The 17,463-nt window shown below is 29.6% G+C and overlaps 2 protein-coding genes across 7 annotated transcripts in view; one reads left to right on the forward strand and one right to left on the reverse strand.

Annotated features, from left to right (window-relative positions):
• LOC114940110 (SUN domain-containing ossification factor) overlaps positions 1 to 17,463 on the reverse strand; it is a 41,475-nt gene that overhangs the window by 16,882 nt on the left and 7,130 nt on the right. For 2 of the 6 annotated variants that reach the window (XM_029314628.2, XM_029314625.2), the window contains exon 1: positions 13,209 to 13,820. The exons of 1 other annotated variant lie outside the window; for it this stretch is intronic. The gene's annotated coding sequence lies outside the window, so the exon portion shown is untranslated. Of the gene's footprint in view, positions 1 to 13,208; positions 13,821 to 17,463 lie in introns of those variants that run through there. 3 more of the 6 variants (XM_085486885.1, XM_085486884.1, XM_029314629.2) reach the window with 3 other exon arrangements.
• LOC114940114 (uncharacterized) lies at positions 7,862 to 10,156 on the forward strand. The gene is made up of 3 exons (XM_029314632.2): positions 7,862 to 8,150; positions 8,630 to 8,803; positions 9,558 to 10,156. Exons 1-3 carry the CDS (start codon positions 8,061 to 8,063, stop codon positions 9,759 to 9,761), a joined length of 468 nt encoding a protein of 155 aa, XP_029170465.2. The 5' UTR covers positions 7,862 to 8,060; the 3' UTR covers positions 9,762 to 10,156.

A 17,463-nucleotide genomic window follows, 5' to 3' on the forward strand; every position in this document is an offset into this window, starting at 1 on the left:
CAGTATCAATTCCGTATATGTGTTTATAAATTAATTGCACACAACGAGAATTTATTCTATTAATTAGAATTTACTCTGAAAATATTATGGTAATTGTGGGAATATATGGTACTGGAGGAATTTTAATACGAGTTTCTTTGATTAATATTTACCACAACAAAAAATATTTACATCACAATAAGATAAAATGTGTTCGAATAATTTTACTATACATAATAAAATTTAGTATGTATACATATTCATATTTTTTATTGTGGTAAATATTTAATCAGAAAAACTTACAAAATTCTTCCAACGTTATGTCCCACGATTATCATGATTTTCAGGGTAAATTCTAAGAGAAAATTCTCTCCGTGCAAACTGAGAAACAACAGAGAATGCAATTAAATGCGATATAAAAAAACTAATTAAATGTATGAGCAATTTATCTTCTCATGGTAAAGCTTTCATGTGGTTACAAATAATATAATTAAACATCGCGATTAATACATCATTTCGATTGATACTTTGATACCTCAATATTTTTTTTCTCAATGATATGAACAGCTTCCAATAACCATAATAAAATCAATGTAGCTTAATGATACTTCATATTAAATAACATAAGCATTTAGCAATAGTATTAAATAAAAATCTGCTTTTTTATATATAAATATACATAAATATATTATAAGAGATATTTTTCAGACAAGTTTGTATTGTTATATGACTATTTCACGATTGAGCCTAAAATATATTAAAGTTTACACATTACATTATAATTATATAAATCTTGTCACTTTTTTCAACAAAATAATTTATCTATTATTTATTTTAGAATGTCGTCTCGATTGTTTTTTTTTTGTTTATTATTCGCCATTAAAACAAATCTATTTTTGAAATAGTCTGCAAAAAAAATGATATGTAATTATAACTATTAATATACTATTTTTTGTCGCGCAATGTTAATCGACTGTCTACGTCTACGTGCTTCAACGATTGCAGAAACTTCTTTCTCGTTTGACCTTAGAGTGAAATTAGGCCACGACATATCGCAAGATGTTATCAATCCCGGTGACATTATTATTGCACATTCCGCGGATCGTTATTCCCGACCGTGCTAAATAATACTACAATATATATTCACGACGTGATGTATGTTGAATTGGGCGTATATAATATCAGAATTGACGGTAAATGTAATAAAAAATTCGGCGTTATAAAAAAAAGATCCAATAAATTACTTTGAGGAAGATTGTAAGATTCCAGAATACTAACGAAATAAAAAAAATCAAAATCACGAAAGAATATATTTATCTATATTTTTTCTCGCGATATATTTCTATAAAAATAAAGTTAATCATGATTTTCTCTGAAATCAGACCATTTATGTATATTTACCAAAATTTATTTATCAAATAATTGACTGATACCTATATATATTATTTATACAAAAAAATTTAGAACGAATAAAATTTATTGAATATTTCGGTATATTTTGCGTGCATTTTCATCCAACTACATATTGAGTAGTTCAATATTAATGCTAGGAGTTCATCAATTTAAACAATTATATAAAAAAAAATTGTGATACATTGAGTTTAACTTTTAATTCTTAACTGTTTTAATTATATTTCTGTCGAATATTTAAATTATTCAACTAAGGATTTTGCAAAATTTAGTCAATTTGCATTATAAACTTCAATGTTAATGATTAATTCATATCGGACAAATGATACCCCGTGACAATGAAATCTTAACGTCCGTTGTCAGAATAATCATCTCTATTATTATGCAAACTATTCTCGTTTGCTCGATGACCCACTTGAATCGGAATTCTGAGTGGAAGGACACTAACTGCAATGATTGCAGTTGGATGCAAACATGACCGATCGCGTCATGGTCACTACAGAAAATAAATGCATATATGCGTTTGCATAGTAGATTTAATTAATTAATCGACACTTATTCGATTCTGAATAATTTTAATAATTTGTAATCGTAAAAGCTTATAATGCGTACTCTTTTCTCCTTTATGACAGATAATTTTTTAAAAATATCACATTTCCTTAAATACATAAAAAAATCACCTAAATTTTTTCCTTTTATTACAATATAAGTTCAACTAATAATATAATAGATAATATGTATATCATAACTTTTAAACAACGCAGGTACAAACAAAAAGAAAATTACTGCAAATAACTACAAACAATTAATTTAAATATATTTTGAAAAATATAATGTGGATTTGAGATATCTTTAAAATTAGCAAAGTTGCATTTTTAATTCAATTGCAAATATACTATATATTGTTTAAACAGTGTTCAAATACAAATAAAAAAAAAATCACTAGAAACAAACGATTCCGAATCAACATATATTAGCAGCGATTTTCTTTTATCTTAAAATAGAACGACAATTATTTTTTCTTTTCAAAAAATGTATTTTTTATGACTTCGAATGAAATTATTAACTAAAATAATTTTTATGACACTTAATTTGTTAAAAATAAAATGCCTTAGAAATTGGTTTCACGATTTGTTTCTTTGATTGCAACTCGACGGATAAACGTACGCGCATTTACTAAATCGGAACTTTCCTGTCGTCGTCGAAAGTTTGGATGCGGTATAACTTCGTCTATATGTATTAGAAATTGGATGTACTTCGCATTGTTAGATGTGGTTTCGACGTGGGTCATTCCCGACGCCAAAGGTATATGCAACTAGAATTTGCGTAGAGAAACGGAGACTCGCGATGTTGCCGAGAAAATCTTGCATTATGTAAATGATTTCAGTATCGTTCGAACAAGCCATACCATTTAATGTAATAACTGTTGTCCAAATAACAGCAATTTGTACCGAATAATAAATCAAATGGGACGAGATTGCAAAAGAAATTAATTAATATAAAAATCAACGCGAAAATATATTTCAACAACGCCCAGAATGCGGATATTAATTGCGTTACGTTGAAAAAATATAATTACTACTAAAATATAATTAATTTGCTCCGCACGAAATAACGCAGTTTTTCAATGAGAAAAAAAGGAGAGAAGAATTTAGTCGGATTTTTATTATATTCGAGTTTGTTGCATTTAACTATGTATTAAATCGTATGTAATTTTCAATAATCTCCACGTCTCATATATCGTCATTTTATTAAACGTTATTTTATTATCCACTTTACACATCATGATTTAATCATCTAGATGACGGCACATTGCATTCTCGTAGCGAATTGACAGGATCAGCATAGTCAGCGATATAGAGTAATGAAAACTTGTGTTAATATTGAATAATAAAATCAAGGAACCATGAATTCTCTTCGTTATATAAATTAGAACGACTAAAGTAGCGAGGTTTACACGGGACGTCGTAAACGTGCTCAAAAGCGCTTTCCAAAAAGGAGGAAGTTCGCGATTAAGACTTAAGTCACTGCTTTGTCGAGGGATTTGCGGCTACACCTGCATCCACCACGCACGCTACATCTGCAGTTCACTGATCGATCGATAACCGATATCTAAAAGGTGAGAGCGCGAGAGATGGAGAAGGATATGAGAACATAAACTTTCCTACGTGCAGAGAATGCAGAAATTATAACACACAGGCGTTTTCTATTCAATTATCTATTACACTGTTCAATAAAAAAAATTTACCGAAACGAGACTAGACGGTTCTTATAATTTTTTTAATGCTGAATACGAATCTGGTCTCCAAATAATTCCATCACGTCACAATTTTGAGAAATTTTTAATTAACCTTGCAAAAAAGGTTTTTTTCACGAACTTTGTTATATTATAACTATGCAATATGTGACGTGCAAGAGAAGTTTCATTGCAATCAAAATAAAATATATTGTTAAGACTTTCAACCCTCAAAAGAAATTTTTGATGTCGATTATGGTTAATAAGATATCCATGATTAAATATGAGCTGTGTTGCGAAAGTTAACCATACTAAATAGCTTTTAAAGGGATTTTGTAGATCATTGAATACGAATTCAATGTCAAAATTGTGTGTGGTGGGTGTGTGTCAAATTCAAAATGATATTCAATATGGGGATGTCAAAATTGAAAAAACATTTTTTATATAAAAGTCCCAACAACATATACTTTATTTTGATTGCAATAAAACTTCTTCAGCACGTCACATATTGTAGTTATAATATGACGAAGTTCATAAAAATAGCCCTTTTTGCAACTTTAATTAAAACTTTCTCAAAATTGTAATAATGGAGCAATTTGAAAACCGAATTCGTATTCAGCATCCAAAAAATTATAAGAACAGACTAGGTTCCGATGAAAAAGTCATTTTTCGTTGAACAGTGTTATCATTATCATATCGATAATCATAGATCGTTATCATATTTTGTTTATTTTGATTACTTGTCATATATAATAATTATATTTATGTAGAATTTAAAATTATTTCTCGAGAATTATTTGACTATTTCAAATGTCAGATTTATTAATAAATTTTAAATTAAATAAGAGATAAATAAGAATGCAAGATGATATAAAATATTTAAAATATTAGCTTTTCTCTAAAGAAAATTATCTATTGTGACGATAATCTCTGACGCCAGAATATAGATTATAGATATTATATCGTGTTTTCTTTATCGAAATATCGTGTTTTCTTATCGAAATAAAGACGCATGTGAGGAAGTAAAAGTGAACGCTGATTATTCTATTAGAGATTAAGGATAATACTTGTAACTTGAAAGTGTTAGTTTTAATTATGATGTGAAATAAGATTAGTATATGAATAAAAATAAATATTACGGATAATTGCCAATCTCATCGTTTGAGAAAAATTACTCTGTAATACATAATAATACATTATTGAGTGTAACAGAATCTAGGTTGTCATTCAAATAGAATACACTCAATCGGATGAAAGCGAAGATCACACGAATAAAGTGTCACATTTGTCCATGAATCTGATTAACATTGGTCATTTGTATAAAACAAGATGAGCAAATCGAGAAAAGTGGACGTCGTTAAGTAAAACCGGCTCTTTCTAGAAATCAAACCTGACATGAATAATAAAGCAAATGACAAGAATAATATTCATTGAAATTATTCTTTAAATAATGAATAACTTAATTACTTTTTTCTCTCTTTCTGTCTTTATATCTCTATAATTTCTTTATACTTTCTTTATTTTTACTCACTTGTAATAATCAGTGTAAACTATGTTAAAACAACGTAAAAAAATATATTCCATCATATAAACACAAAATTTTTAATATTTGCTGCATTATAATTTTATTTATTAATATGATAATAAATCTCGTGTAAAAGAATCGCTTTAGTTTAGTTTTCAATGCGTAAAATTATATCATGTTTTTTTATTTTAGAAAAGATGTTCTTTCTCCCGTGCAAGTTAAAATTAAAAAGTACATATCTGTGTTTCTCCCTTTTGCTATTGAAAATGCATAATAAAATGCGCTTAAACTTTTTTTAGAATAAGCGCTTTTCATATGAGTGAAACTGGCATCTTAAGATACTCGGAGGTGCAGAATCTCTTTGAAATATGCTGCAAAGGAGATCCTGTGCTTTCTCGCAGGTAAATATGCAAGCAATAGCACATTGTGCGGATGCAGTGCGGTCCCGCATTGCGAGAATATATTTTCACCGACCGTCTCGATAAGTCGGTGATTCTTATCTCCTGTATTCAAAGCCGTTCGTAAAAAGCTTGTAAAATTTCTCGTCACATGTGACTTGCCAGTCCGCTCGACAAGAGCGATATTTGACGGAGAAAATTGCGATCATTGATTTTGTGTCGCGGAAATATATAGGTTGGCCGACCGTAAACGGAGTGAAAGCTCTAATTAGCGGGCGGAGAGAGCTTTCACCCGCCTGCTTTTCAGAAATCGGTATTTTACCGTGTAATCGCCTGACAATACATTTCGCTTGTTTAACAAATGTTTAACGATTGAAGTGGTGTCAAAAATCGCTGACGCTATTCTAGCATTATTAAACTGCAAACGCGAAGATTACACGCGGTTATATTCTCCCTGAACGCAATAACCGGTATTTAATTAAAGTAGTTTATGAAAGATGACGCATTTATGAAAGAATGACGCATTACGACGACAAAATCGATTTTTATTAACGTGTAGTAGCATTAAAGCATCTTCCTGAAAGTTACCTATACCTATATATGTGTAGTAAAAATATAGAATGATATAGAATCAAAATATGTTTTATATACTAAGTCTTACAGAAAATATATTTTTTTCAATTTCTTATCTCAATTCTAAGAAAATGATTGAAATAAATTTAATTATTAAAAGCTTTTTCGTTTTAGTTAATTATTATATCTACGGATATAAAATATATATTTGATCAAAAATAATGTGTTAATAAATTATTGTCATTTTTAAACTTATAATCACACACAGATGATATTAACTTTTTTTCTTGTATTAATTCTTTTAAAAATTTATATTTTCATTAATCAAAGATTCATTTTACCATGACAATGTATTTTAGGAACTAATATTTCACTGTATACATTTAAAAATTTTTTTAAATATAGAACTATTACTTCTTTTAACGATATATCTTCCACATTTAATTTTGTGGAATAAAAGCATATAATGATTACAAAAATATAATTAAACAATTTTGCAAAGAAAGGAAATATTTAATAATTTTATTATTAAAATTGCGATATTTTTATGCAATATTTTTGAAATTATGTAATTTCGCAAAAATTTATTCTATATTTAACGGACCTTCTACATTTAGCGAATTTATTATAGAGAATCATTCTTAAGTACATAATCAAAAATATCGCAATCAACATAGTTTTCTATGTATAATTGTATCTCTTATTGTTAGAGCATCCCCATTATTTGAAGGCTACTCATTTTTAGCATGTTATATAATTCGATGAGTGGAAGCAAGTAAGGAATTTACTAACGATGGAAAGACAAGGAAAGTGGCTAAAGCAAGAGAATGAGGCAGAAAAGAAGTCGGAAGAAGCTATGATAAATTAAGCGAGTAATCGAGTGTGGCAATCAGATGAACGTGGGTGGATAGTGTAAGTATATACCGTGCGTGTGTTGAATGGGATGTGTTTTTACGTGTTTTTTTTCTTTTCAGAGTTTTGTCAAATTAAAGTATCTTAATTAAAGTATACGATATCTTAAGGGATGATTTAAGCAGAGAACTCAACCTCAACGAGGAATCATCCGTAATGATCCAAGCATGAAGCAACAAGATACAAAATTTTATTTATTGCATTTCTGAATAGTTTCTTTAGACTTTAGACAATTGTTATCTTTTTCGTCTCTTGCATCTCGCAATGAAATTTATAACAGATCGTCGCAACACAATTTGTTCATCCGTTGAATCTTTTCAGTAAAAAAATATACATTTCCACGAATGTACTTCTCACAATCAGTCAGATTATAAATCTACCTCCAGAGTCATCGCTCTCTTTTACACTGTTATTATTATCACATCATATTAAAATTCCACAAAAATGCATATTCTTGTTCCAAATTCCAGAAATTATTTTAATAATGTCGAATATTTTATTAATGCAAATAATCTCTATAAAAAACTAAAGAGCAAAAATCTTTATTAAATTAATAAATTATTCGTGCATTTATTAGACAGATAATATTATTTAAAGTCATTATTATAAGTGTAATTAACAATGATATTAAGAAATCATCTTTCTTCACGCATTTCATCTGCATATACACGAGATTCGTACTTACACACGATAAAGTCTTCAAAAGAGAGAGAAAGAGAAAGATGTGGAGCGTGGAGCACAGATCTCAGACCCTCCGCCAAGGTTGAGTACCAAGAACTGTTACAATGACGCATTAAATGCATTTAAGTAGCGAGGAAGTGGGGACTTAGTCGATTTAATGTTAGCCAGTGTGACTACTGGCTACTGACAGGTCAATAGTTGGGTGGAGCATTTCTCAGCGTAGCTGGAAACGCAGTCATCACCACACTTCGAATATATGTTGACAAATATTTCTTTACAGTGATTATAAAGTGTACGTGTCTACTAAATTGAGTACAATATATATAACACAAAAAGTAATTCGAAAATGGCTGAAGAATCCACCGTATCCACCCTCCTTACAAGATTGAAGGGACATCTTAAAGAAGCGCCGTTCTTTTGTAAAATTATCGAACTGGTAAGAATGTTATTGCGATCTCTTAAATAATAATATTTGATTAATATTATATCACACACGATGAAAATATTGTTTTAATCATTTAAAAAGAAAAATCTTAAAAAAATCTTTCTTTATATTTAAATAACTTTCTTCATATTTTGGAAATAACAAACTTTAAGATTTCATAAAAGTCACCATAAATTCTGTAATCATTTTACCGTTGCATCTATTTTATATATATATATATATATATATATATATATATATATAATCAATAATTATTATTAATAATATATTATTTCTTCTTTACTAACAATAAAAAACATATACTTTGTACACGCACAACGTTTATAGTATAATATTTAGTATCAAAAGATAAAAATTCAATTACAATATTCAATAAATATTTTTAAAAAATTAATTGCGAGTTTTGTTCTAGAAAATAATTTGTAAAAAGAATATATTTTTTAATAACAATCATATATTGAATGTTGTAGATTTTGTGCGTCATTGCGACGGGATTAGTGGTAGCACCCTTTCAAGACAATCAAATACGTCCAACTGATATACACCATATAGCGATATTTCATGTGGCAGTGTGCGGTTATATTCTTATAAACGCGATTCTTATCACGAGCCATTTATTAGGCGAACGAGTGCCGAAAAAAACGGTAAGTTAAAATACGAAATATTGCTACTATAATATCATTCACAAGTGAAAATAATTTATTTGACGGTAAATTCAACCTATAATATAGATAATTGTGAAAAACAGATATTTTTGTTCAGAAAAGAAAACAATTCAGAAATAATATTTTTCTCAATAAATCATATTATGTGAGAAAAATTTTAAATTATATATCGAGAATCAAAGAATTGAATTGCTCTTCAACAGAATATTAAAATGTATCAAACGAAATTCTATCGTCGCTGCTTCAATTTCTGAAATCCGAGCTTCCTATATGTTCGAATTATTTAAATTTGATCGAATCTAGAACGGCGTCATGTCGTCTGAAAATTCCATTGTTTCAACCTTTAGATAAAATGAAAAATCAAACACGAAGAGATTTATATTTCACTATATTCTCTTTCATATCTCTTAAAAGAAATAATTCTACTTTGAAAATTTAACTTCTTATCTTTCCACTAGTTTCATATTATACTCTGATCTGATAAATTTCTACGTGCACGAATAACTGTAACAATGCATACCGAATTGTACCAAGTGGATATATTTTTTTGTTTCGACAAGCCGCATACACTAAAAAATATGTAAAATTACATAAATAATAAGTATAAAACGTATACATTTTCATTATTTATCGTGTAATTTTACATTTATTATTTATGTATTTTTACATATTTTTATGTAATATATTACATATAATTTTTTGCGGTGTATACTATTTTTTTTTTATTTTTCAGGCTCTTATTTTTACGGCGATGGGGGCGATTCTGTGTTGCACTGCCGGCCTCATTCTAATTCGCGACTGGGACAATTTCTCAACTAATATAATTCACGCGTATCTGGAGGAGTACAGCGATCAAATGGTTGCAGCTGGTTCTTTCGCGGTCATAGCTGCAGCGGTATTCGCTGTAGATACGTACTTCACTAACAAATACGACTGATCATCCAGAGAATTAATTACGAGTATTACAAAAGCGAGAGTCAATCATGTCGCGTTTCCTATTCCATTTTCACAAAAATACATATTATTTCATTAACCATTGTTAGATGTTTTATATCAACTTTTTGCGAAAAAATATTCTTGGCTTCTTGCATACCTTTACTGGTATATCGTCATGTCGTAAATATAATAACAAACTGAATAAATATCGAACATAATGTCGATAAGTATATGTATGGAGACGCTATATTATTTTAGAATAACTGTATCCATTCCAATCAAGCAATGTTTGTAATTGCTCTTTATATATTATCAAGTATATTATTTGTAATTATATATTGTATATATACTATATTTTATATGGAACAATGCTTACAATAAATAATTGCTAGAGCAGTTGTGATTCTTATATATTTTCAATTTACGACATTGAAATTTGTATAAATTTCTAATACAATTTCAAATAGAAAAACTTTAAATAGCGTGTGTATGTCTTGAAAAATTTCTCTAGTTTCGTCTCTAATTTCTACGTTTCATGAAATTGTTCGTGTCGTAAATGCAAGCTGTGATTGGTAATCGAAATGACATTAACAGATATTGTTCCATATCATAAAAAAATTGCAAAAAAGTTTTACATACAATAGCAGATATTACTGTTTTTTATCAGAATTTTAGATAAGATAATATTTAATATGCAAATTAATATAAGAAAGAAAAAAAGATAAATTTAAAATTTAAATTTAAATAATTTTTCTTTACAAGTTCTGTAAAAATGTAGCTTTATACAGAATAAGATTTATAATTGAAGAATTAAATTTTATATATCACATAAAATTTCCATGTGTTAAAATCTATATCTGTTATTTTAATTATTAATCTTATATGTGCGAAGTGTTGTTATAAATACATATGTAAAATTCTGATGGAATATTAAAGTAACGCGACTATTCTTATTTATTTACACATATTACTTCTAAGCGCGCTTAAAATTTTAATCCTTGTAAATAAGAGAGAGAGCCTTTTCTATAAATATCTTAAAACAAGGGGATTGAGATCACAAATCGACCAAGTTTTTCGTTGAAAGAGCTTTTTTCCGGAGATGAAACCGCTTTCCGAGCTCCATAAAACTAAATCTTCAAGAAAAATCTACATAGTCAGGTTTTTTACGTCTGGCAGTAAGTCGCAGTAAAAAGTTTCTGTCTGCCTGCCTTATTTTCACAAGAAAGTCATCATTTGGCGGTTCCTGTCTATTTGTCGAAATCCAAAAAACGATTCGAGGAAGAATGCAGTTCCTTCCGAACGTCGCATCGTGACTTTCTCGTATTTTCTCCGCGTACGAAAGAGTATAGCAAATTCGACAAATTCCATTCGGTACTCTCAAAAGTGCGAGGAAAATGTGAAAGTTCATTCACCAACTATTCTACAGAGAAAAGTTCGATAAAAAAAATTCCGCTCCATAATGTAGAGTGAAAAAAGTTTGAAAAATGCACATGCACTAATCATTTCGTTTATTATCTCGTCTAAACCAGTAAAAAATTGCAATTTTCGTAATAATTAAGGAGGAATTATTAATTATTGCGAATTCACAAATATATATATATATATATATATATATATATATTTAATAAAATATGCACTTACAATTAATATAGAAGACAATCTTACTATTGTTTGCGCTTTTCTCGCTTTGTTCTCTTGCATTTTACTTTATAACTTTCGATAATGAACTTACAACTCAATGTATAATAACTCTACACAATAAATAAATAATTTTAAACAATCTCTCTTTTAAACAAATCAAAATATGGTTTTAATCTATTTCTTTATAAAAACTGTTTTGTGTTATGCATATATGTGTGCATATGACCGACCGTAATTAGGTGAGCGCCTTAGACTGTTATGTTCGCGCTGTAATTACGCGCGAAAAGCACGGAACACTACCAACACGACGGGCAGCGCAGATTAAAACGCAATTAAAATGGTACACGGTGACACTTTCGACGACAGACGACAAGTATTTTACATCGGGATGAGCGTGTCAGTTTGTCAAGGAGAGCGAATACAGCCGTTTGCAAAAACAACGAACAGAGCGGAAAAGACCGAGACTTAACTTTGCCTGGAAACCGAAATAACGGCAATTAATGTCCGATTGAAATTACAGCCGAAAGATAATTAATATAATTTCGGAAGAGATGTTCATAAATTGTACATATCGCCTAGATATTCAAATAATTTTTATTGCTTGATTACTTTTGTTTACTCAACTTCCATGGCAATTATAAATTGCTGAGTTTTATCATTCCTCGTTATTATATAAATTATATGTAATAAATCATAATGGATAAAAGTTCATTGAATGACTTTGAATTATAAAGAAGATTTTAAATTTAAATAGAGTGATATTGCGAAATTTTGTGTTAGGTGTATAATATTTTATGCATGACATGACTAGGATAGAATTTAATGAAATCATTGTTTATAAACAGCAAAATGCATTAAATCTAAAATACAATTATTTTGCTCTTACATAAATATATTTTTATATACAATCTTGTCTTTAACTTTTAATAGAATATATAGATCGATGATAGTTCAATATCCTGAGAATTTGACTGACAATCATAAATTGCCTGACAGATCAAAGTAATTGTCCGATTGATTTCGAAATAATTATCTAAATCTAAAAACGAATTCATGATTATTTCTATGGGTACTATGTTTAATAGTATTAACGTAATTTATGATTGGTTTTGCTAATTTCAATTTTCTGCCTCTATCAATATTAGAAAAGAGCGAGAGCATAAATTCTAAATAATATTCAATTAATCTAATCCGTTTACAATTTAAATTATTTGCAATTAGTCTTAATGACTAGCATAATTTCGTTTACTGTAGCATATATAATAACTTCAGTAACTTTAAATCAAATAATTAATCTATCGTTCACTATCATTGTGACTATAATTTAATAATAAATTCCTTAGCAAATTTTGAATTGTTCTTTTCGAAGAAAAATAGCAAAAAATCATTATTTGCGTGAATTATAAATTATAAATAAAATGTAAGAAAAGAAAAAAGAATAATGATTGCAGCTGTTCACAATCTCACGTAACAATCAGATATTATACATAATATATGTACAGATTATTAAAGTATGACTATATTTAAATAGCCAAGGTTAAATCACTGCAAATAAACCACGATCACGAGAACATATCATAATGCGGAAATTTAACAAGGACAATTTTAAATACATGAAATCATTCTAAACATTATATACAGGCCATATTAAATTGGACAAATTTGCGAAATACTTCTTTCACAGTAAGAATTAATCGCGATATTCAGTGAATTATGTATGTACATTTCTAGACTTTTTAATCGAAATATCTCGATCGTATCTAACGATAAATAAATACAACTAACAATTTAGTTATCATAAACTCACCCTTTAAGAAACCCTTAAACGATCACTATATATTAATCGTACTCCGATACTGCCAATATTATAATAAAGGGTTAACGATAAGTACCGAAGAATGTAATTCGGAATGTAAAAAATATTATTAAATTGAAAGATACTAATTACTTGTCATACTTGCACTTTTACCGAAAATTCATAATACGATGATAGATCTAGCCGCTGCATTTATGTATACGACTCTATTAACTAATCAATCTTCTTTCACATTCAAAATTAAATACAAATTTCACATATAAAATGAGTTTCACACGATCGATAACAGTCTGTGTCAACGTAACACATATAACACGAAAGTAAGAATCGACATTACTTCCGAAATGACAATAAATATCGATCGATGTACTTAGGTCCTTAGGCACATTCCGCCGCATCTATTGCATCAGAAAGCATCCTGTCAGTCGCGCTAACCGGCATGCAACTTCGGATCATTTCACGCACGCACGCACACACTTCCTCTCGATCATCCCGCGGTTTTTATCGCGAGAAATTGCCGCGGAATCGGAGAAAAAAAATAAGACGACACGGCCCGATCACCCGTCCGTGCACCCATATCGCCGCTCGAACGCGGACTGACAGTCCGCCCTCGTGCGACGTCGCGGCGCGACCCTTTCGCGCCACCACCCCAACGCGACGACCGCACTGCTTCCTTTCCAGCACCCTGCCTTTCTTTCGTGTTCCCTCTCGTGTCACGTCGCCCGAGAGAACCGCGACTTTCCTCCGCATCCTTTCTAATCCGCCCTTTTTCTCCAGGAATCCCCTCTTGGCTCGCTCGCCTGGAAGGGGACCCACTTCCCTCATACGATCTCAACGATTTGCAACCAACTGCGCTGCGGTACTTTTTATGCCCTATAAAGTATTCACGCGTAAAAGTGAGACGAGTAAGAGTGGCTCTCTCTCTATCTTTCTCGTGCGCTTCGAATAAAAGGTATTCCTAAATTTTTTAACGTTTTGCATTTCCCGAATCGTAATGCATATCAGAGAATCCTTATAAGGAATTTATCTTCGAAACGTTTATAAGGATAGCTTTCTGATCAATTTTCTCGATTTCAAAGCTTAGTTGTATAAGGATATGGAATGTATACCTATAAAATTAATAAGCCATGAAAAAATGGTCTACGTCTGATCTACATTAAATATTCACGATGTTTTTCTACAGAAAAAAATCATCCCGAAGTTTTGCCCAACTAATACAAAGTCTGTATAACTATTCCAGTAGATACCGAAATAATATAAAAAGATGTAATAATTGTGACATTAAATATGTAACTGAAGTAACAAAATCAGAAATTATTCAAATATTCAAAATATGAGTTATTCATTGGAACATTTTTATAACGCCTTAAAATATGAGTTATTGGAACATTTTTATAATACTTTATTTAAATTTTTTCATTGTACACTGCAATTTCAAATATCGATTATAATATAATATCCTGATTTTACATTATATGTATCTGAATTATTCATAGGTTAAAAATTCTATAGCAAAATAATTCTGTGCATTTTTATCTGTTTACATTATTTAAAACTCTTGAAGTATATAACTTTAAAAAAATGCATACTCGAAATGGCAAAATTAATCTAGATAAAAAATTGCACACCCAAGGCGACTGAAGATAAATTTCAATGTAACATACATAGAATTAAAGAACGTTTGCCAGTCGTCGGAACTAGAAAGTTCAGTGATTTATTGATCTGTGTATCTTGAAACTTAAACGGAGATCAAACGGAAGACGGAAAAGCTCTCTTCTCACATACTTTCAATAATAATTTTTCAAGTTTATCGTCTCTCTTGTCGCGAAAGTATTTGACTATATCGGAATGGATGTGTTACGTTTTTACTGATATACAGACAATAATAAAATAAAAAGGAAAACTATTGGCTGATCTCTGAGAAGCTTATCTTCACTTTCTTTAAATTAAAAAGAATTACTAGAATTATCACAGTCAAATTCTCATCAAGTCTCACAAATCGAAAAATTTTCTTTCTGAATTCAACATACTATTGAGAGTTATGATTGTTTTCCCTACGAATTCTAACGATTATCCTTAAAATTATAAGTGATAAAAACCAAAATTGTATTAAATTATCGATCTTTTAAGCAAAATATTTTTTCAAATTTTTTCGCAATAAAAATAGACGACGATGCACAGCGAAAAAAAGTACAACGATCGATACACACTGCAAAATTTAAGACCTATGTGAATTTAACACCCGACTTTTTAAAAATTAATTTTCAATACAGAAAATGATAGCATTTTATTTGTAATTTTATCAATTAAAAAATAAAAATGATAAAAAATTGACTTGCACCCAATTGAAATAATCCGCTTACGCAGTCTTTTTTAAAATCCTTTGTAATTGTTTGTAATTTTACTTTCGTTTGTATAGTTGCACAGTTTAGAAATTGCAATTGTTTAAGTTTAAACAAATGGTCAAGAGAGTGAAGTTTTTCAATTTTAAAGATTTTCCAAATCTGCTTTTTCCACGTGATTCAGACACGTTTGTAGTTGTTTTGTTTGTAGACATATAAAATAGAATATAACATTTTATTTGATATTTAACAATAAATTGCATAATTCTTGTAAAAATAAAGGCTAGTGTTGAGAAACATTGAAATATGATCATAAACTAATAATAATCATCATTATTCAAGCGCATCGTAAAATATATAAAATTTGTAGGTATCTTATATTGACACGTTTTATACGTGTTTGAAATAATAAAACGTGTATTTATTTCTTTTGTACGCATGCAGATAATACAACTCATGCGAGAAAAAGAATAGCAAACATGTAGTTACAACAATTGTAGTACGTGCATGCACTCACAGTGCTTATAAAACAGTACGATTTATTTAGCTTTCGTATAAAACAAAAACTTTCCTCATTTGTAGTGCAAAAGATAAAAATACAAATAAAATGGAAGAAGAGTATACATAATTTAAATTTCATAAAAGCTGAGGCTTTTAGAAAATTCTATATTCGTTCAATTACACCATATCAGCATCTTTTTCATAATACATTAGCAGGCATATATATACGAGATACGTAAATACGATCATTGGACACAGGAAGAGGACGTGATGCAGCTGCAATTGCAGTATGCTAAGTTGCTAAGTGCACATATAGAACGAATCCTAATCTCGCACAGGTTGCTTCCGGCAAACGACATTTTCGTATATAGCTCCGGTGACACGCAAGTAATGAATGCACGAGCTTTTCTCAAACCTGGGTAAGGAAGCAACCCGATGGCAAGAGTATTTGCATGAAACTCCGCCCGATCAGGATCGGTTACATGGCCGAGTTGGATGTTTGCCAAAAGTATCCCCCGTGCAACATCATCCCTCGTGTGCTATCGCGCAATAGATTTTCTCAATAAAAAAAAGCGAACTAAGTACTTTACGGCTGCGCATTTTCCAGCTTGATATTTCTAAAATCGATATACTTCTATTATGTACGAAACCATCGAGTTCGTTATAGTATTTAAAAGCTTAAATCACTTATGTAGCACGTGCATATGCGTGGACGTCTCATGTTTCGCTGAAATATTGCTATACGTATGAAAATACCACTGAGAAGCCCTTTGGCGACGATTAAGTGAAAAGTTGTGGATTTTGACGTCTAGACCGAAGAGAACGAAGCCTTATTATTTTATATGTATATATGCATACATACACATACATACAAATAGACTGAAAAAAAATTTAATCAATTCGAATAAGTATTTATTTCAATACTGTCAAATGAATCACATATTTGAAAATAATAATATTTATTTGATATGAAAAATATTTATTTGATATAAGAAAATCCTTTTCAAAACAAATATTTATTTGTTTCAAATAAATTATTCATTTGGCAGTATTGAACCAAATATGTATTAATTTAGTCGTTTTTTCATATATATATATGTACGTACGTATTTTATTTAAATAAACATACATGTATTTTAATGCAATGTCCGTTTATATAGTGTAAGGAATGTCTCCTTAATCACATTAAAAATCACATTCATATCAGTTAAATAATAGCGATTGCAGGCATTGAATAAAAAGCAAGATGTAAAAATGTTAGTTCAAAAAGAATACCAGGTATAATTAAGAGTGTAGGTTGATTAGAGGTGTTTAGGAATTCCTACATCCAAGATTTTAAAATTCCCAAATTTGCAAAAGTGGACGTACGAAATAACGGATGTAACAACGCAATTTTTACGCAC

This window comes from Nylanderia fulva, unplaced genomic scaffold (genome assembly GCF_048542155.1).
Source record: "Nylanderia fulva isolate GAGA-0341 unplaced genomic scaffold, ASM4854215v1 Scaffold49, whole genome shotgun sequence".
Lineage (NCBI taxonomy): Eukaryota > Metazoa > Arthropoda > Insecta > Hymenoptera > Formicidae > Nylanderia > Nylanderia fulva.